The sequence below is a fragment of the Musca vetustissima genome, unplaced genomic scaffold, assembly GCF_032173495.1.
Source record: "Musca vetustissima isolate MV318-11 ecotype Yass unplaced genomic scaffold, APGP_CSIRO_Mvet_v1 utg299, whole genome shotgun sequence".
Classification (NCBI taxonomy): Eukaryota; Metazoa; Arthropoda; class Insecta; order Diptera; family Muscidae; genus Musca; species Musca vetustissima.
In genome coordinates, this window is record NW_026881778.1 from 1 (window position 1) to 23,158 (window position 23,158).

At 35.3% G+C, this 23,158-nt stretch overlaps 3 protein-coding genes across 3 annotated transcripts; 2 read left to right on the top strand and 1 right to left on the bottom strand.

The window, feature by feature from the left end:
* Positions 1-8,446: 8,446 nt before the first annotated feature.
* Positions 8,447-11,086, top strand: LOC133327766 (polyadenylate-binding protein-interacting protein 2B-like). The gene is made up of 2 exons (XM_061536305.1): positions 8,447-8,625; positions 10,853-11,086. The coding sequence occupies exons 1-2, from the start codon at positions 8,479-8,481 to the stop codon at positions 11,084-11,086; spliced, it is 381 nt and encodes a 126-aa protein (XP_061392289.1). The 5' UTR covers positions 8,447-8,478.
* A 4,260-nt stretch (positions 11,087-15,346) lies between these two features.
* On the top strand, positions 15,347-15,684 carry LOC133327764 (dynein light chain Tctex-type). Its single transcript, XM_061536303.1, has one exon. The coding sequence runs from the start codon at positions 15,347-15,349 to the stop codon at positions 15,680-15,682; it is 336 nt and encodes a 111-aa protein (XP_061392287.1). The 3' UTR covers positions 15,683-15,684.
* A 3,725-nt stretch (positions 15,685-19,409) lies between these two features.
* LOC133327769 (uncharacterized) lies at positions 19,410-22,701 on the bottom strand. The gene is made up of 5 exons (XM_061536307.1): positions 22,635-22,701; positions 22,369-22,568; positions 20,023-20,432; positions 19,729-19,950; positions 19,410-19,662 (listed from the first exon to the last, which is right to left on the bottom strand). Exons 1-5 carry the CDS (start codon positions 22,699-22,701, stop codon positions 19,410-19,412), a joined length of 1,152 nt encoding a protein of 383 aa, XP_061392291.1.
* Between the last annotated feature and the right edge of the window lie 457 nt (positions 22,702-23,158).

A 23,158-nucleotide genomic window follows, 5' to 3' on the forward strand; every position in this document is an offset into this window, starting at 1 on the left:
TATGGTATCGAAATAAATTGTAAAAAATAGTAGATTCTTGCAGTACGGGAACAGGCCATGTATTTATTTTTGGTATGTTCCCGTACTGCAAGAATCTACTATTTTTTACTACGAAAACTAATTTTACTTTATGATATCGAAGAAAATAGTAAAATCTAGTACATTCTTGCAGTACGTCTGTTCCCGTACTGCAAGAATGTACTAGATTTTACTATTTTTTTCGATATCTTTTTTTATTATCGACCCATTTTTAATATCGACCCATACCGATATTTATTAGGAAGGTGTGCTACCCAATAAGAAACCAAAATACTAAATTACTGGCACTTTGGTTAAAAATGTGTCCAATACCGAAATCAATGCTGACAATATTGATAATTTTTGGTAGAAAGGAAGATTTTCTATCCTATAAGAATCCATAATACTAAAAATCGTTGAAAATTTGCCCCAATTTCCGAATATATGTCGGTATCGCTTTAGGATTTGTAAAATTGTATTCGCAAATTTTTAGAGCTCACTTTTAAAAATTGCGATTTTTAATGGGATTTGAACATGCATAATCGAAATAGAATTTATATACTATATGGGGTCTCCGATGAATATTTAAAATTGCTGGTTTTGCTAATTTTTTCAACCTAAATTTAAAATCCACTTTTATTTCAACTATCCTCCTGTGCTACACAATAAGAAACCAAAATACTAAATTACTGGCACTTTGGTTAAAAATGTGTCCAATACCGAAATCAATGCTGACAATATTGACAATTTTTGGTAGGAAGGAAGATTTTCTATCCTATAAGAATCCAAAATAATAAAAATCGTTGAAAATTTGCCCCAAATTCCGAATATATGTCGGTATCGCTTTAGGAGTTGTAAAATTGTATTTGCAAATTTTTAGCGCTCACTTTTAAAAATTGCGATTTTTAATGGGATTTGAACAGGCATAATCGAAATAGAATTTATATACTATATGGGGTCTCCGACGAATATTTAAAGTTGCTGTCAGCGGGTTTTGCTAATTTTTACAACCCAAATTTAAAATCCACTTTTTTCAACTATCCTCCCCACTGTGCATTACCCAGCTGAAAATCGACAACATCGATTATTTTTTCAAAGTCGATTTTTTGCGGCAACAAGTCGATTAATCGTTTTGCCCCCTCCCACACGACACTCAATTGTCGTAGTTGTTATTTTGCCGTCACAGACGACAGTTGGAATACTTGTTTTTGGTGTTGTTATTGGATTTTTTACCGTTGGAAAATTCAATCAAAATTTTTTTCGAGTGTTAAAAAAAATTTTGGATATATATTTTGTAAATTTCAAGTTTGAAAATACATTTTACCAAATTACAAGTGAATTTTTTCGTCAAACTTTGTGTGGAGTGAACGAAGGGAGTAGATTGAAGTCTTTGCAGAACATAAAACGACAACAACGTAAATTGTAAGTAGGAGAGGAGAAGGAGGTATCAGAATCCGACATCTCATCTTTAGATTTTTTATGTGTCTTTATCCCGTTAAACTTTTTTTGTCGTTTATCTTTTGTTTCGATTCAACTGAAGAAATAATGGAATAAAAAAGAGTGCGAACACAAACGTCAAAAACTAAGTCGGCAGACAGAAAGAAAAGTCAAGTAGCTAAGAAACAAAAAAAAAAGAAACTCCATTTTGTATTTTACATATTTCAATTTTGTTGTTGAAAAAACTGAAAAGAAAAACTAATTTTGTAATACCAGGGAAAAAACTCAAAGGAAGAAATATCAAAAGAAGAACATTTGCATATTTGTTTAATAGTTGTCTTGTTTGTAAGTAAAATGTTTTTGTTTAGTTTGCATTTATTTAAAAATCTACATACGGCTATGTACATAGTTTGTTGCTTGTAAATCATTCATACATATGCAATACCGGAAATATTGTGTTTGTGTGTGTGTGATTGGTATATTTCATTTCCGTATTTTATTTAGCATTGAACGAAAAAATAATTAATTGTTGTTCCTTAAACTTTTTGTTGTTGTTATAGCTGTAATACTCAATATGTTTTTGGTTACATTTCAGAAAGCAATTTTGTTTTGTTCTGTTTATGGTTCTACAAACCCAACAGATGGCAATTATTAGAAATTTGAAGTTCCCAGTTGGTTTCGGATCTCTTTGCATATGGACAGAATAGGACCATGTTTATATAAACATACAAACGATTCATGATCAGGGTAAAATTCTAAGACGAACTAGTCATGTCCGTCTGTTGTAATCACACTATCTTCTGAAGGAATTGAGATAGCGTGTTATTTTGAGTTCTTAATAGGTACCAAATCTCTCAACAAAAAATTATGAATATAGGTCCATTTTTTTTGGATAGCCCCATATAAGGGTACCGCTTTTTCAACCGAATTTGCTTAAATTTGGTACATTGGGTTCCTATTGTGTACTAAATGTCTCCACATAAAATTATAAATATGGGTCCACTTTTTCTGATATCCCCCATATAACGGTACCTCCTAATTTTCAATATTTTGAGGGTTTCGATTGTATTTTTCCACTTAATTGGATGTTTTTTATTATTTTGAGTTCTAAATAGGTACCAAATCTCTCAACAAAAAATTATGAATATAGGTCCATTTTTTCGGATAGCCCCCATATAAGGGTACCGCCCAATTTTTGATATTTTGGGTTCTTGAGCTCGATCTTCAACCGAATTCGCTGAAATTTGGTACATTGGGTTCCTATTGAGTACTAAATATCTCCACAAAAAATTATAAATATGGTCCACTTTTTCTGGTAGCCCCCATATAACGGTGCATCCATATTTTCAATATTTTGAGGGTTTTGATCGTATTTTTCCACCGAATTGGCTGTATTTTAGTATTTTGAGATATTAATAGGTAACAAATCTCTCAACAAAAAAATTATGAACATAGGTCCAGTTTTTCGGATAGCCCCCATATAAGGGTACCCCCAATTTTGGGTCTTTTGACGGTCTTGAGCACGTTTTTCAATCGAATTCGCTGAAATTTGGTACATTGGGTACTAAATGTCTCCACAAAAAATTATAAATATAGGTCCACTTTTTCTGGTAGCCCCCATATAACGGTACCTTCTAATTTTCAGTATTTTTGGGGTTTTGATCGTATTTTTCACCTAGTTGGCCGTTATTTATTATTTTGAGTTCTTAATAGGTACCAAATATCTCAACAAAAAATATGAATATAGGTCCATTTTTTCGGATAGCCCCCATATAAGGGTACCCCCAATTTTCGGTATTTTGGTGTTCTTCAGCTCGTTTTTTAACGGAAATCGCTGCAATTTGGTATTTTGTAGTCGTATATGGTAACAAATCTCCCTACCAAAAATTATTAATATTCGCCCCCTTTTTGGTGTAGTCCCCATATAATCCCCTTTTTATATTAAAATTGTTATCTGATTTGTTCCTCGTTTTGGGTTTCGTTCTAAGACTCTGTTGTAATCATTTCGCCTGCGGAGGATATCGAGATAAAAAACTAGTACGTAAGGTTCGATAAATAACTATAACCCGCATTTAGGCCTTGCCCCTGTGTGGGAGATACCAGAGTGGACCGATATTCCCCATCTTCGAACTTGAACTAAGTTTGGAAGAAATAATATGATTGGCAAAGTTTGGATGAAATCTAAATTTTCTGAAACGGATATGCCCCAAAGAAATATGGGGTCTACCGTGTCAATGTGTACACACCCTCATTAGCCATAGGACTGAGGGTATAATCATCCATTAAAAATTTCTGAAATTTGTATTATGGTTTACATAATCGGTTTGTAGAAATATCGGAATAGGTCCACCTTTTGGTATTTTCTTTTTTTGGTATTTTTATTTAAAGTACCTGCCAGTATATCTATATACATAACGCTTTTTCATTTGAAAAAATTTATCAGTCTACCCCTCTGACATATTTAAATATTTTACCACACGTAGTTTGGAGTCTGACTGAAGCGACGAAATATACGGCTCAAACAAATCTTCAAGTAGAGCCGACCATAGGGTAAAACATTCTCCTGGCAAAAGTATAATTTCCGGTCAATTAATTTAATCTTTTTGAGGTGTCTTAAATGACCTGTTTATGATAAGAAAGTGTCAGTTGGTGTTGCCGACAGATATATACCCTCATCCTATGGTTTGCGGATGAGGTCTTCGGAGTTATTTTCTTTTATATAAGGTATATGTTTAATAAAATATGTTTCAATTTGAGCAAATATATTAGATATAATATATTGACCCTCTTTGTAGGATGTACTATAGGAGAGGGCAGACGGGTCCCACCTTCGGACTTGATCTAGACTTGGAAAAGATAACAGGTTGTGCAAAGAGTGGTTCAAACCGGGCATTCCATTCGCCTTAAATTGGATTTATAAATATTGAAAATGTTGTCCATTTGTGTGGGACGTAAAAGAAGGAGTGGACCAATAAGTCCCATCTGCAAACTTGATCTAGGCTTGGTAAAGGAAGTGGGTTGTGCAAAGTTTGGTTCAAATCGAACATTTCAATCGCCTAATATTGGATTGGATTGCGCACCAGCCAGAAAATAACCCTACTACACTTTCAGAGTTTTCCGTTTTTCCTTGGTATTTTGAGTTACTTAGCAGGAATTTTCAACCGAATTGAACCTAATGTAATGTTTGGGTTTTAATGGGGTACAAATTTGCCTACAAAATATCAATATCGGACCATTTTTAGATGCAGTTTTCATAAAAACATCCTGTTCCTACACTTTCCAACCGAAGTGGCTGTAATTTGAATTACCGAGTTCTTGGAGTGTAAAAGACGTATTTGCATACATTTTCGTTATAGAATAGTAATCACACTCGCACTGCAATTCGGGAAACAATTCAATAATACAGAGGGAATACAATCCTCCGAGAAAATCCATCATCGACAGCAGAATCTACAGAAATATACTAGAGTGGTTTTGGCACAATTGAGATCAGGGTGATGAAGCCGCCACAATTATTTTATTAAATTGGCCGGACAAACCCGCTCTCCTAATCCCATAATCATATTCAATTATCATAATGAATAACTGAATTCCTCCTTCATACGTATATCTTACTATAAGGAAATTGATCACAGGGGAGGTACATAACCAAAAGAAACAACAAGCAAATCAAACATCAATCATGTTATGGTCTGCTATCTTTTCTTTATATATTTACTTTTATTTCATTAAGACTTTCATAGCTTATCGTTTCTTGATTTGTTTCTTAATTGGTTTTTTATATATACTTATGTATTTCGATATATCATATCACATAAATATATACAGACAATTAAAAATACGTGTCTATTTGCAAATAATTATGTGTATGTTCTCAGTTTACATTCAACCATCCGCCTGTTTGACAGACTTGATGTCGGACTGACGAACTGTTCAATATACGTAAAAATCCACTTGTGTCACCTTGGTTGCCTTCATTGGGTTCATTCATAGCCAGCTACCTATACACGAAGGTTGCTAAAGTACGTTGTTCTTTTTTCGCTGCTGTTATTGTTGTTTTTGTTTTATTTGCCATCTTTTTGTTGATGAAGGGGGTTGGCCGATGTATTTTTTTTTCTTTATTTTTTATTTTGTTGTATTATTTTTTTATTTTAATTTTCAAAACAGAAAACACATGTTCTCTCAATACTGTGTAAATGCTGGTCATTCAATATAAATATCACGTACAATATTTTATTTCTACGATTTTTTTGTGTAATACATTAAAAAGTGTTTTTGTTTTTCTTCTGAGTTTTAAATAAATTATAATTTTAAGGTAATTATTGTTGCTATTTCATCCGGTAAGGTTCTATATACTATAATTATCCAATTTAAAATCTGCCAACGTTCTCGTCAATCGCATGATAGTGCAAAAGAAAAAATATATATATTGAGATCATGATTCTTTAGGGAAATACAATATTTCAAAACAATTCGAAAAATCAATTTCTTTTTATTTTATAGTTTGGGTTTTGAGATACACCGAAGATAATATAAAATTACTTCATTATAATATCCACCATATGTCAGATTACGTTAGAGGACATCATCGCATATAAAGTACTATCTAGCGAGTTGTGTGAACGACTGAAGCCGATGTTCAATGACATTATTCTACCATACTAATGGGGCTTCAGACCTGGCATATCCTCCTTACATAGCTGGCTTGTTACAGAAAGTTTGTTCTATAAGCTGATCTTAAAAAAAAATCAAAGCGCGTCGGTCTTGTGCGCATCTCCTCCAATTTGAGAGACCATGTTCCAAGATGTTGTCTTCTACTTGATCTTTCCATATAATTCGTGGCCTTCCCCATCTGCGCTTTTATATGCCTTTTGAGCTGGGGCATTCTCATTCATTCGCACAACATGGCCTAGCCACAGTAGTCGCTGTAGCTCGATACGACTGACTATGTCGATGGACGCGTATAGATTGTAATGCTCGTGGTTCATTCACCATCGACGCAGATCGGCCAGTAGATGTTTCGGAGAAATTTTTTCTCAAACACCCCATAGCTGTCTCATCTGCTTGCAAATCCACCATTGACCAGATTTTCACTCTATGCCAAATCCTGGAAAATAACCACGGAAAACACATCGACACCAAATGATAAATGATGCACCAAAGTCCCTAAATATCTTTCGATTTGCACGAACTTTGGCATAGCGTACTAAAATATGTCTAGAATGGTGTGTTCTAAGTTTCGTAGAAATCGGTTCACGTTTAAATATAGCTCTCATATATATTTTCGTCCGATTTAAGGTAAATGGTGCGCCAAAGTCCCTAAATATCTTTCGATATGTACGAAATTTGGAATAGCGTACTGAATTGAGTCTATAATAATGTGTGCTAAGTTTAGTGAAAATCGGTTCAGATTAGATATATTTTTGTCCGATTTAAGGTAAATGGTGCGCCAAAGTCTTTATATATCTTTCGATTTGCACGAAATTTGGCATAGCGTACTGAATTGAGTCTATAATAATGTGTGCTAAGTTTAGTGAAAATCGGTTCAGATTAGATATATTTTTGTCCGATTTAAGGTAAATGGTGCGCCAATGTCTCTAAATATCTTTCGATTTGCACGAAATTTGGCATAGCGAACTGAATTAGTCCTAGAATGACGTACGTGAAGTTGCGTGAAAATCGCTTCAGATTTAGATATAACTCCCATATATATTTTCGTCCGATTTAAGGTAAATGGTGCGCCAAAGTTCCTAAATATCTTTCGATTTGCACGAAATCGGCCCAGTCCGAATTTATTACTTTCATTACTGGTTTTTAGAATAAACCATGAATGAGAAAATTATAATTCGGTCATCATAATAGGTCAGTTTCAGAATCTACAAGAATTTACAATTTATTACTACGATAACAATGTTGCCTTTATGATATCGGGGAAATGTAGTAAAAGAATTAGTAGATTCTTGCAGGGAACAGAACATATATATATATATATATATATTTTTTTTTTTTTTGAAAATATGAAAATGTTAATGCGCATTATCTCCCTTTGTAAATATCAAAACGTTGACAAACAGAATTTTATTTTAGGTTTCTTGACCTATATTTTGTAGAAATTGATTGTAAACAAGAGCCATTAAACGATACTTTTGTTACCCCATCTATACTATAAATAAAACATATGTGCATACTACATATATATGTATGTAAATATAGGTATATTGGCATTCTCATGTAATGCATTCCTTATTTTCTTCTTATCATTTGTTTACGACAACCGATAGAATATTGTTTTTATATAATTTCGTTTTTTGTTTATAAACAATATTAAAAAAACAGTTTTGTTTTTGTTTTGAATTTTTTCTTTTTGTTATCTTCGTAGACTTGTTTATTCATGTATGTACTTGTTTTATTCATGATTCCATTTTGTGTTGTTTCTTCTATACAAAACATTAGTCATCCAACCAACCGACCATCCATCCGTCCATCGTCTCTGGTTGATTTATATTCCCAACTAGTAGCTCCAAATGGCTTGGCTGGCTGGATTATGACTAGTCGGTATTTTTTTTTATGTTTTTGTTTACGTGTATACGCGCAGGTCATAACTAGAAATATATAAATAGATTTTTTTCAAAACATTTCATTGCATTTGCTTTGTTTTTTTTTTCTACTACCTACCAACACCTCACCTTATCGGCAAACCAAAAATACAAACAAACAACAGCTTTGCAAAAATTCATTTCAATACGCAGAAACATATCAAGCAACCAACCAGTCAGACAGGCAGCACTCGTTCGTTCGGTTGTTTAGTGAAGACACCCAAAAAAAAAAATTAAATAAATACCGACATCCAAAGAAAACAAAAAATCTTCTTAAATTCGATTAACAAAAAATTCGGCGTAATTTCAAACAACACCCATACATACATATATTGTAATATAAATTATCTATAAAATGGTTTGAGTTTTTCAAATATGAATACAATTTATTTTTTCTCTCCTTTGTTGCAGTTTTTTTGTTTTCAAAATGCTGATGAAAATCCCCTCAAGTGATTGGTCCGATCAATTCGAACACTATGTCATAGAAGAGGAATCCGATACAGATTTAGATGACTTGGAACCAGATTTTTCCGAATATTTATGGATGGAAAATGAAGAGGAATTCGATAAAACTGTAAGTATTAGTGTATGCTGTACGACCGGCAAATGAAAAGAATTAGGAATAGTATAGTTCAGGATCCGGACGCGATTCGTTTTCAAGTATTTAGCATAAGTACGCTTTGAGGTCCTGATTATGACGATAAGGCCTGAAATTTAAGACAAGCTTCGGTTCAGATTTAGATATAGCTTCCATACATATTTTCGTCCGATTTAATAGAAATGGCGCACCAAAGTTCTTATATATCTTTCGTTCAATTTCATGTCAATGTTCTTTCGAAAAGGCGACGTCTGTTAGGAAACTATGTAGGATATACCCAAAATGGTGAAGGGTATCATATAGTCGGCCCAGTCCGAATTTACTACTTCCCTTACTGTTTTTTTATTGGGAGATACCAATGACATTGGATTGATGCAAAGTTTGCAAAATTTGCCTCAACCTCATTAGCCGTGCACAAAAAAGAGACAAGACGATATGTGCCATATCGTCGCATATAAAGTGCTATCCAGCGTGCTGTGTGAACGACAGAAACCAATTTTTAATGACATTATTGGACCATACCAATGTGACTTCAGGCCTGGCCAATCCACCATTGGTCAGATTTTCACTCTGCGTCAGATCCTAGAAAAACCCACAAAAAACACATCGACACATTCCACCTATTCGTCATTCGACAGCCCTATTCGTTCAGACGTGTTTAAAGCCATATCTGCGTTTGGTATTCCTGCAAAATTAATACGGCTATGCATGATAACTTTAGCTCTCGGAGGCCTTTGTCATCGACAGAGGATTAAAAAAAAGGTTACAGTTTGTCTTTTTAACATCTTGCTGGAAAAGGCAAAGGTGGAAAGAAATAGCACTCTGTACACCAAACAGTACATTTACCGACATACGCCAATGACATCACATACGCCATAGTGATCTTTTTAACATCTTGCTGAAAAAGGCAAAGGTGAAAAGAAATAGCACTCTGTACACCAAACAGTACATTTACCGACATACGCCAATGACATCGATATAATGAGTCAAACATTGCGAGCGGTAGCAGCCACCTTTGAACAAATTGAGAAGGAGTATGCCAAAGTGGGTCTGGCAGTAAATGGCGAAAAGACCAAGCTGATGGTATCAACGCGCAAGACGTTCAATAGACTCGGACAACTGTGGAACTTGAAAACTACCACTTCGAAGTAGGAGGAGTGTTGGTCAAAAGATGCTACTATGGTCTGAGTAAGCAACTAAAAAGCAAGGCCACCTCCCGCCAGACCAAACACACACTCTACAAGACGCTGATACTACCCGTGCTGTTATATGGAAGCATGGGTACTTGCGCAAGCAGATGAGGCAGCTCTTGGATTGTTTGAGAAAAAAATTCTCCGGGAGATCTATGGGCCGATCTGCGTCAATGGTTAATATGCCCCAGCTCAAAAGGTATATAAAAGCAAGCAAAGCGATAGTTCACGCTAAAAGGAAAGGTCACAGATTCCATGGAAAGATAAAAGAAAACTGCACTACAGAGCCAATGCAATAAGCTAAAAAATACGAAAATAATCGCTCCCCTATACGACTTAGTAATTTAGACTTTGACATACCGGTTTCGCATAGATGAAAAATATTATTGAAGAAATTTTTTGAAGTAGGCCCATGCTTTGGGGTTACGCCCCATTTTCGACATTTTAATGGTTTATTAGCAAATATGAAGAAATATTTTAACTTTGGCATTCCGGTTACTCGTGGAGTTAAAATATCATCGCATAAGAATTTTGAAGTAGGTCCATGTTTTTACATAGTTCCCCAATAAATTTTATGCTATTTTTAAGTTTTAAGAGTTGGACATTTCGCATTCCAGATTCTAGGTAGGTGAAAACTTTGCAGCGTATTTTCGATGCAGATCCATTTGACGTCCAAAAATAAAGAAGGAGGTTTTAGCTCCAAAGTTGTTCTAAGTTGGCTTATCAGATATCTGCTTAATAAAAAAACCTTATCCGAACAAGTGTTCAATATAGGTTCATATGTGTGCATGAGAGCCATGTAAAAGTCCATCCTAATTTTCGGTAACTTGACGTTCCTACCCTAGTGTCTGTAATTTGATATTCAACTCGACCTTTTACCAACCATTACAAAGTCTACATTTAAAGATCCCGATGTTTTTAATAAATTTTGAATGCGTACCGCCTCATGCTGGTAGTTCACCGGCAGATTTTTGAATGTGTTCCAAAGAATTTACATTTATCTATTTTTTCAGGAATTACAACGCCTGGAAGACGAAGAACTTATGAACGAATGTATAGACGCTATGCTCGACGATGAGCTAGAAGAACAGATCAATGAATGGGAAAAGGTGAAAAACGAAGAATTAAGTGCAGCCCTATCGTCGTTGGCTGTCAGCGAATGTAATGTGGCGAATTCATTGTTAAATCCTCTGGCAGCTGAATTTATACCACAAAGTCATCTAATTATTGATCTGGGATCATCATAAACCGCTATGTGGAGCAACAGCAGTGGAACAAAACAAAACAACAAAAAAAACGTAACTTGAATATTATTTCTTAAATATAGTGAAACGACAACTTTACGATCTCCTCAATTCACCGATGGTTCACTTCACTATTTTAAAGTCTACGTAACCATATTACTCTCCTCATACAAATGCATTAAAAATATGGGATAGAAAAAAAAAACAAACGAACTAAAAACCAAAAAAAGTAAAAAACTAATACAAAAAATCCATATACTTCCGGTTGCCATGCAACTGATGATGGTATTGAAAAAAATATTAAAACAATAAGTCTTTCTAGCAAATTTATTAAACATTGAAATGATGTGCATATTTGAAATGTTTAATAATTGTTTTGAAATGCTCTCTTCATCAACTTACTAACTTACAACAACAAACGACAACAAGTTAAGACTTGAAACATGAAAAGGAAAATCAAAACAACAAAAAATACTATTAAAAGCGCAAAAAGAAAAACTCAAAAAAAAAATTAAAAAAAATTATTACAACAAGAAAAAATCTCCTACAAAAAAAGTTAAAAAACCTAAAAAATTAATTACAATATTTTTACGCTCTCATTTGAGTTTGAATGCCAACGACTGCCTTTGAATTGTTTTAGTTTCATTTTTTTGTTTTTGTTTTTTATAAATTACCATATTCGAAATTTGTTATAACTTCATCATTACTGCTGTCATCAAGAACAAAAAAATTGTAGAGGCATTACCCCAAGAAAATTCCTCATTTTTTTAAGCTATACTAAACGGAAAGGAGGAAAATGCGTTATTTTCTCAATTGTGATATTTTTGTATACAACACTTACATACATACATAAGTTTAGAAAAAGATTCGTTTTTTATTTTAAACTTCTGCTCAAAATTGTTGTGTTAAAATAAAATCATAAGTTTTGTTTACTTTTTTTCTTCAATAATTTTATGTAAAAAAAAACATGAAAAAATGTAATACCATTTTCTATGTTTGTGTGGCAGTGATAATTGTTAGCATATTTTTTTATATGGACCTACCTACCTACTCCCCCTTTTTTAATTCTCAGTCACTTTTTCATTCCTTATTTTAATCAAATTCAATTATTTTTCTTTTCTGTTGAAAATCATTTCTATGTTTTTGTATAATTTCTGTTATCTATTTTGTATTTTTTTAATAATTGTTATTTTTGTGTAGTTTTCTTTAAGTTCAATACAATATAGGAAAATCTACAATGTCCTCCAATAATAAAAACACCTTCCCTAGTTTTAAACAAACCACCAACTCTTGTAAAATTATTTGTAATTACAAAAAAAGAAAATAATTCAAACTAATGTTAGTTCTAGCTTTTGTAGATTTTTTCTCATATGTTTTGTTCAATTTCTTAGTAATTAAAAAATAATCAAAATATTTCTTTAAATTTTCCTCTATGTGTGATATAAAAAATGAAAAAACAAACAAAAAAGTTAAAAAACTTTAAAAAATGCAATAAAAAAGTATTACTTTTACTATTATCAATAAGAATTTATTTGCGAGTTTTAATTTAATTTTGTTTTTGCAAAATAGTCAGGCTGAATCCCAGTTTGTTGTTTGTATAATAATTTAACACTAGAACGCCGAAGGCGGTCATTTTTACCGGTTTCCAATTTCAAGTACAAAAGCAACTGTGCATTTAATGACACTTTTTTTTTTAAATTTGGTGAATTTTTTATAATAAACGTAATTTTATGAGGTACAAAAAGTCACCAAATTAAAAAAAAGTGTCATTAAATGCACAGTTGCTTTTGTACTTGAAATTGGAAAGCGGTCAAAATGACCGCCTTCGGCATCTTTGATAACTGTGTTTGATAAATGTGTTGGGTTATATATTTCATGGTTTAAAAAGTAAACGTAAATAAAATATTTTTCCTTTGAAAGACCTCCACGCGAACTGTTGCAGGCAATAAAACCATATTCGTTCGAGTTGTGTGGCATGTGGCACCGTCTTGATGAAGTCACATGTTCCCCAAGTTATTAAAATATGGCCATTACGCTCCGAATTAATGGTGACAGTCTTCCGGAGGAACTGCTACTAAATCTTACCCTAACTGATGATGAGCTGGACACCACGACAATTCTGGCAAAGTCTACACAGGAGGATTGTTGTAGATTCAACGAAGGAAGCGTAGACCCTGTTGATCAACCGGATTCAAGTCTGACTCCAACAGGCCCTGTGTCCGCACTTGCCGACAATAAACTTCAGAGGCAATCTGCGACAGATGTCCGATGATGGGAAATCAATCGAGACCACAGCAACGGACAGCGGCTCAAAGTTCCGAAATGCCCGAGAAGTGTCTGATGCGAAGCACTACAAACGTGCTGTTTTGTATCTTCGCAAATTCGTGGGGCGAGACGCGAATTTGCTTTCAGAGAGGGAGGTTCACCTCATCAAGGGCAAGATGAGATTCATACGGAAGTTCGAAAGAATTTATCCGCACGCTATCCATCGCAAGCTCCAGATGGAAAGGATCTCCCTCCTGAATCTAACAGTTCGATCAAAAATCTCCAAGGAGACTTTTGATTCAAAGCCTAACCCGAATCCATAAAGGCGATCAACGTGTGGAGGGCTCTGTCTCAAAGCTCGATTCTACGCCTAGCGACAAAGGTGAAGCCGTTGGTGCTAAAGTGGTCAGAATAGGAAGAAGGGCAAGAACGGCAAGCGCTCAGGAGACGATGGTTCCTTGCCGGACTTGCCCGTCTTCCTATTCCGACCACACTGCAGAGCAATGAAATTTGCTGAATAGCCTTCTAGGATTAGTGACTGTCATTGGTTGCTCTTTGAAGGAGCCCTTCGGTCGGTGGGTCGGATCAGGGGATCGTCAGTTTGGCAGTGCCTTCATGCAGAAGGGCGCCAAAGTCATAAACTTCTTGAACAGGAAATCGAGACATTTCCTTGTGAAATCTGTTGACGGCTATGGTGCAGTCTGGGAAGGAGCCAACCTTGCTGCGGTCTGCCTATCTGAGATTCCAAACATACGGATCCTCTCAGCCTGGTTTCCCCACCTTCAGTGGACAAGGAACTCCTGCTGAAAATGTTGGTCTTGCAAAATCCCAACCTCACTACATCGAGCTGGACTGTTATCAGTCTATCTCCTTGCAATGAGAATGGGGGATGGTCGCAAGGGTAGCAGTTGACCCATCGGGGGAGGCCTATCTCAGAGAGCGTGAGGGAAAATTGAACTTCGGTTCAGGATGGGTTCGGTTTCGACTGTGCACATCCACCGTAACACAATAGGAGTAGGGAAGCGGCAAAGCCTGCGCATCCTGCAGATTAACCTGCGGGATGCGCAGCCAATCCATGGAGATAGATTGGCCACACCTTAAGACAAATTTGCATAGCATAACCAGAATCCTTTGGCTAGTCTATGGAAGACTCCCTTCATCTCGTCTATGAAAGACTCCCTTCAGCTCGTCTATGAAAGACGTCCCTTCAGCTCGTCTATGAAAGACTCCCTTCAGCTCGTCTATGAAAGACTCCCTTCAGCTCGTCTATAAAAGACTCCCTTCAGCTCGTCTATGAAAGACTCCCTTCAGCTCGTCTATGAAAGACTCCCTTCAGCTCGTCTATGAAAGACTCCCTTCAGCACGTATATGAAAGACTCCCTTCAGCTCGTCTATGAAAGACTCCCTTCAGCTCGTCTATGAAAGACTCCCTTCAGCTCGTCTATGTAAGACTCCCTTTAACTCGTCTATAACGATTTCCTTCAGTTGTTAGTCTATAACTGTGCCTTCGCTTCGAGTGGAAAAGTTTTACCATTAAGAAATGTAAACGTTGCTGTATTATTTTAATCGCCCAGACGTTTGTATTGTGTTTCTGAAACCCTTCAACGACTTCACAAACGCTGGCGTACAACGCAACGCCACATTCCATTTGTCATACGTCGCACAATTTTGACATTACTCACAGAAAAAAATCAAGAAGAATTGACAGCTGGCAAACAAGTAGAAAAAAAACGCCACAAGCTTGAGTTTTTATCGTACTGCATTCCAACAAACAAAAAGTTACTCCGTTCCGGAAAATTCGATTGCACGCAAAAAATACGGGTGAAGGTTTTTGCAAACAAAAAAACATAACGAAAACAACAACTAATAAAATAAACAAACAAAAAATCGTGCACGACGCTTGGTGGTGAAGCTAATCAAAAGGAAAAAATCGTAAATCTGTGCAAAACACCAAATTAGGCAAAAGTCTTGAGCAAAGAACACACACAACACCGCGACATGGATGAATCACGCGAAGAAAACCAATTCATTGTAGATGATGTAAGCAAAATCATCAAGGAAGCTATCGAAAGTACCATCGGTGGCAACGCCTACCAGCACGACAAGGTAAACCACTGGACCGGCCAGGTGGTGGAGAATTGTCTCAGTATGCTGACCAAGGAGCAAAAGCCCTACAAATACATAGTCACCTCCATGATAATGCAGAAAAATGGTGCCGGCCTACATACAGCCAGTTCATGTTATTGGAACAATGACACCGATGGCAGCTGCACAGTGCGTTGGGAAAACAAGACCATGTACTGTATTGTGTCGGTGTTTGGTTTGGCTGTATAAGCTGAATGGATGGATAGTATGTTAAAATTTCCCTTTAAATTGTAAGCTATGTTTGTTTTTCTTTTCTATGAATAGAAAATGAAACATTTTGAAAAAAATTACGGTTCTGTTTTTTTATAGTTGAGAAGAAAATCAATTAATCGATAACAACAACAACTAGTATGCATTAATGTATGAAAATGGTATTCAATATCTTTTTGGCAGCTGCAAATGCAAGAGCACCTATTATTGATTTTCAACAACCATATGATGTTTCGTTAAATTTTTAAGGGGAGGGATGGAGAGACTCTTTGTAGAATTCCAAAATTTAATTTCCAACAACAAACCCTAACTTTTTTTTTAAAGGGTTATAAACGATCAAATTTTGTAATGTGAAAGAAAGAATACTAAATACCAAAACTATTTTGGCGAATTTACATTTAGCAACAAATTTTTAGCTAAAATTAGCACCACAGCAAAATCACCTAAAAATATCAACAAACTAAAAACCCAAGCCATCATCACTCAATGCTGTTACAGCAGCAATAAAACACAAAAAAAGAAAACACCACAAGACAACAACTTACAAAGTAGTGGCTTTGTTTTTTCTCTCTTATGCAAAAAATAAAAAAAAAATCCATAAATATTGGAAATTTAAATTATCTCTAATTATAGTAGTTTATAAATAATTAAAACAATAAACAAACAAAATCATAAAAAGGCGAATATGTGAGAAATGGAAAAAATGTATTTTTGTAACCTAACAAAATGAGAAAAAAAGAATATAAAACGAATAAAAAACTAAATCTATAAATATAAAATAGAGTTTTTAAAACATAATTGCGTATACAAATTATAAATCACCTATAATAACAATTACTCTTCTAAACTCACACACACTCACATTTTGTTAGCGTTTTCAAAATTTCTTATTCTTATTTTTTCATTTATTCGATTTTTATAAAACACAGTTGATATTTTATTTAATTTTTTTATTTTCTTATGTCTAGTAATCCTAATTCTTAACTAATCTTATACATATATAAATAATTATAAAAAAAAACAAAGAAAATAATAAAAATAAATTATCAATAAAAAATAAAAAACAACGCAATTCTAATTGTCTATTTTTTACATTATTATGCGGAATTGAATAATAATCATAGCAACGCATAAATATTGTGGGTTTTGGAATTCTCCTCCACCTCATTCATATTTTATGCACACTGTATCATGTCACGTAAGTTGTTATTTTTAACGTGGGTGATGTATTTGTTTATTATTTATATTGACACAGTACCTAACTACCATGTAGTAGGTACCATGATGGGCAAATGAAATAATTCATTCTACCGCACCACAACAAAATGTATTGTTGAACGAATTGAAAAATATTTGTGCCATAGTGGAAAGATTGTAAATTTTAAAATATGTAATTGTTTAATAGTCACTTCCGATTTTTTTACATTTACAAAAATTTGAACAGATTAAAATAAGCGACTCGACTTCTGTGCCGAATGCCCCGCTGACGACAGAACCCCGCAGCTTAGCGCTGAAATAGATGCTCTAGTCCTTGAACACAGGCGATCTAAATGGTTAGAACACCTTAACAATTAAGAGTCTATCTGATTCTAAATAAAAATCTACCTGCTTTTTCCTTCAATAACCTCCAACATTCTGATGCCCAAAAATGTGCACTGCAGTTCTGCCGCCAATACATTGATCATCCAAGACCAAGCGAGCAGTTATCCGCAGATCTAAGAATCTTAAAAGAGACTTGCATCCACTATCATTTACATCCATCGAAGTAGAGACAATTATCTCCAAATCCAAGTCGTTCAAAGCTCTTGGTCCAGACGGCATATCCATGTTCATGTTAAAGCAGTTTGGAGCAATAGGGCTGGGCTATCTGACCAATGTTCTCGAGTTATCGATGCAAAGTTGGTAATTCCTGACATTTGGAAAGTTGTCCGGATTATTCCAATCCTAAAACCAGATAAATCCGCTACTAATGGGGAATCCTACAGCCCGATTTTTCTTCTGTTAACAGTAGCCAAGGTTTTAGAGTCTCTATTGCCTATGTCCCTGAAAGAGCATTTCGTTCTTGCTTCCCACCAACACGCTTTCAAGGAATCATATAGCACAACGATGGCTTTGCAAGAAATTACTTCCAAGATTGCGAATGGCCTCAATCAGCGACGACCACCTGAACGGACCATTGTGGTCGATCATTCCGAGCTGATATCCGACATCACAAATTCCACCCTTACGAGTGATATCAAGCGTAATATCAAACCTTAATGTGTGGCAGGCCTTCGTTGAGTTCCGTAGCCAAAAATCCAAATATCGCAAGATTAAAATAGTGGTACCGCAAGGCGGTGTCCTATCTCCCATTTTGTTCAACATGTATCTTGCGAAACTCCCCGTTTCTCCGGAATAAAGTTCTGAAAGCTTTGGCTGGCATCTCCTGGTGCAAAGATAAAGAAACGTTAATTACGACTTATAAGGCCATAGGTCGTTCCAATTATTTGCTGGACTTCTTTCCTTAGTGACACACAATGGAGATCCTTGCAAACAACTCAAAATAATGCACTCCGAATTGCAACCAGCAGTGTACAGATGACGGCGTCGATCACCTCCATGAGGAGACCTGGATGCTGTCAGTCAAGCAACATAATGTGTTGCTTGACTAGACAGTTCCTGCTGGCATGCATATCCGCCTCCGCGACGCAACGGCCAGGATTTCAGGCGCTATCGTGATGGCATCCAAGACGTCATTCCATCGGACGTCAACAGATTATCGAAAGCGATGAAATCCGTGCATCTACTGGCGGTCTCCGAAGCCATAAATGGCAACAGATGCAAGTCCTACAACAAAAGAAGACCAGAAAGTCTTCCTGTCAAAGACAATTATATAGAATACCAGAAGGTGTTCCTATAGAAGAAGGTCTTATAGAAGACCAGAAGGTGTTCTAATAGCAGAATAGGTCTCCTTATAGAAGATCAAAAGGTCTTCTTAAAGAAGCGCAAAAGTCTTCTTAAAGAAATCCAAAAGGGATTCTTATAGATATAAGATAGACCTTATATACGGCATCTCAATGAGGTAGATCTGGAGTGTAAAAACTCCGGTCAGATAGGTTTTAAGGTTATAAACCCAAGTTCCTCAAACTATTATAGAGAAGACCACAAGGTGTCTTAATAGAAGACCAGAAAGCCTTCCTCTTGAATACCAGAAACTCTCGTATAGAAGATCTTCTTATAAAAAAACAGAAGGTCTTCTTATTATTGAAGACCACTGGACCAGAAGGTTTCCTTATAGAAGACCAGAAGGTATTTTTAGAGCACCAGAAAGTCTGCTTATAGAAAAAAGAAAGGTACATATTCTTATTGAAGACTAGAAGAGCAGAAGGTTTCCTTATAAAAGACCTTAAGGTTTCCTTACGGAAGACAGGAAGGTATTCCCATAGAAGACAAATAGTTCTTGCGAAGATTTTCTTATGGAAAATCATATACATATGTTATAGAATTTTAAGACCGGAAAACTTCTTTTAGCTGTTTTGTTGTGTCCGAAGAAAACATTGGTTTCCTGAAATTCTATAGAATATCTAAAGATTCTCCAGCAGACAAAAGACTTTGTTGAATTATCAATAAATAAAAATGAAGTAAATTCAAAAAATATTTTGTTTAAAATAAAACTTTTATTAGTAAAATTAAACAAATTAACTACACCATTTTTTATATACCCCCGTTATTCCTTCTTTCTTCGGGAAAATTTAGTTGGCAGCGGTGGAACATTCTTTGGTGCTTTTAAAGTTAATATTGATGAACGTGATTTGGGCAATGCATATACGATGTGAGCGTATTTCATTATTTTGGCACGTGGGGCATTAAGTTCCTGGGACAAAATAGCAGCATCTGTTTGATAGTTACCACTAACTAATAGTGCCATAACTATGAAATGACACAGGGCCTTTTCCGTAGAGAAAACAGTACGGGAACCACTAAAAAAGAACGAAATTATATAGAAATGAAATCTGTTTTAAAAATGTTTTTAAAAGTACATTTACCTAACACTAGAATTAGGATCAGCAAAACGATCGCGTACATTATTCTCGATTTTCTCGGATATTTTTGAAAGCTCTGCTTTCTTCAATGATCGTACACGTGATTTGATCAAATTCAGCAAACAATCCATATATAAAATAATTTTGATACGTTGCAAATTTTCAACACTGCTCGTACTTTGTTGTATATCAGCAATTAGTTGTTTCAAATATTCCGAAGTCATTCTAAAAATATAAGAAATATTAATTTGGAAGTTATTTAATTTTTCTGAAAAATTTCTTTATTTCTTAACTTACGGTATTTGATCTATACTGGTTTGATAAACCGTTTTCGCCTCCTCTTCCAAACGATCCATAAGTTCGCTGGGGATAACATCGGACATTTCATAAATATCACTAACTTTATCGGCATCCTTATTGCATGGTGGACGTATACTATCGAAATATTTAGTATTATCAACTTCATCTTCTTCGTTATCCAGCAGCATTGATTCATTCACTGTTTGATTCAAACTATCCTCAACGACAGCAATATCCATTCGCATTTGTTCTTGATCGTTAACGTAACGTGATGCTTTTCGACCACCGAATTTCTTTAATAGTGTCATTTTTGTAACCTGTTCCGACAGATCGCTCTTCTTGATTTGATCCAATTCTCCGTAGATGGTATTTTTGAAGTTAACCTGATCGATGGGTATGATAGTCATCTGGAAAAAATAAATCGAGGAAAAAACTAAAATTATCACAAGTTCTGCAGAAGAGAATACATGAATTTGTCTATGCAGTAGTTTAAATTGCCGGCAGGTTTCCGACTAAACACAAATCTATGGTTAAACAATATATACGAATCCTGTTGGATTTTCAAAACTTTTTATATCCTCCAGCATCAGGACTATGCCGTCATAAATTTTTTGTAGGAAGATTCGACAACCAATAAGAACCTAAAATATCAAATTAGTGTCAGTTCGGTTCAATGAGTCTGAATATGGGGGGATACCCATATATGGAACCTATCCCGAAACTTAAGGCAATATTGATATGTATTGGTAGGGAGATTTTCTAATTAATGAGGAACAAAAATACTGAACTATGGCCAATTTGATTGGAAAACGTGTCATATTATCGCAAATATCGAAATTTTGAGTTACAGTTATTTAAGGGGGACCCATGGTACAATAATACAAGGTAGGGCAGCGTGAGTTGAATAACAAAAAATCAACTATGTAGGTGGTGGCTTCTTCTTCTAAAATATAAAATAAATATACGACACGGCAGATAGCATGCCAGCAGGAACTGTCTAGTCAACAACACATTATGTTGCTTGACTTACAGCATCCTGGTCTCCTCATAGAGGTGATCGACGCTCGTCATCTGAACGCAACAGGTTGCAATTCGGAGTGCGTTGTTTTGGTTGTGTGTCACTAAGGAAAGAAGTCCAGACTGGGACAGCATAATTCAGGATGGACTGGGACAGCATAATTCAGGATGGAACGACCTATAGCCTTATAAGTCGTTACCAACGTTTCTTTATCCTTGCCCCAGGAGGTGCCAGCCAAAGCTTTCAGAACTTTACAGTGGATAATTTTAGATTGCGCTCCCGGAAGAAGTTGGTGATGGTGGCTAAATAGTTCGAAATTCTTGCACTTACGCCTTCAATGTTAAGGCCGGACAAAATAATCTTACAGTCATCGGCGTACGACACCACTGAAACATCTGGTGGAGAAATGGGGAGTTTCGCAAAATACATTTTGAACAAAATGGGAGATAGGACACAGCCTTGTGGTATTCCCTTTTTTATCTTGCGAGAATTGGATTTATGGCCACGGTAGGTGGCAAGCCAAGGCTTGATATCACTCGGAAGTATTTGTATCAAACGCCTTTACTGCCACAATGGTCCGTTGAGGTCGTCGTGGCTGATTGAGGCCATTCGCAATCTTGGAAGTAATTTCTTGCAAAGCCGTCATTGTGCTATATGATTCCCTGAAACCGTGTTGGTGGTAGCAAGAACGATATGCTGTTTCAGGGACGGAAGAAATAGAGACTCTAAAAACTTGGCTACTGGTGACAGAAGGGAAATCGGACGGTAGGATTCCCCATTAGTAGTGGATTTATCAGGTTTTAGAATTGGAATAATGCGGGCTCCATTCCAAATGGCAGGAATTACTAACTGTGACATCGATAACTTGAGAACTTTGGTCAGATAGCAAGGGCTATTGATCCAAGCTTCTTTAACATGAACATGAATATGACGTCTGGACCAAGGGCTTTGGATGGATTGGATTTGGAAATAATTGCCTATACCTCGCTGGATGTAAATTATAGTGGCTGAACATTAACATTGCTTGAATATAAATATTAAGGCGTCCTCAGTTTTTTCACATAGGATATCTAATTTGAGATCTAAATTTTTCCATGTTTGGATCCAATACGTTACTCCCTTCGAGGGATATCCAGCTCATCAACTAGACATTTCTAAATTAATGTTAAACTATTTTAAATGTATTTTGTCCAAAGACATTAACTCGACATTTCGATGATGGCTATAACCATTGAACCTCATAACGACTATCTGGCCTTCGGTTTTACATTAGCTTGTTCCTAAGGATCCCTCTGAAAATCATTATTTTTTAGAAGCAAGCATACCTTATTCGTTTTCTTATTCCGAACACAAATATACGTATCGGTCAGTTCATTAGCTTCGCTATTGTTAATTATTCCATGATATAGATTACCATTGGCCGCCAATAAAGCACCAAACTTGGCACTATCTTCATTACACCTTAAACGTGTAAAATTTGTATTTTCCTTTGTGAAGGCGGATAATTTTCCATTTTGGAATTTCACTAAAAACAAAAACAATAATAAAATATTAACACATTTTCAAATAACATGTCTCTATGAAGACTTACTCAATGTGGGTACAACTCCATTTTTCTTACGACTATATACCTTTTCGATTTCTACCTTTTCCTTCATTATTATATTTAATTAAAATATTAAAAATAATTGTTTTAGTTAAAAATAAAGTAAATAAATTGTGTGCCACCACGTGAAGTTGTATTGTCAACAAAATCAAAACATTACCATTCAAACGGTAATCGGTACAGATTTATTGTCACTAATCGATGTTCACATTGTACGATTTATTGTACAACAAATTGTGTGTCATCAAATTTGTCAATTGTAACAACACTATTATAAAAACTGATAGTAAATAGTATATCGTTTTTCGGTCTGGAGATCTGGAGTTGTTCCCAAATAGAATACATTTGAAAATGGTTCGGAATCGGGTATATACAAAAAGGACTTATATCGACAATATTTGCCAATGAAATATATTATAACCAACTGCAAAAAATTATCCATCAACTGATGGACAATTGATGGTGACGAGTTCTTAATGGAAAGTGTTTAATCCCATGGGTGAAGTTTT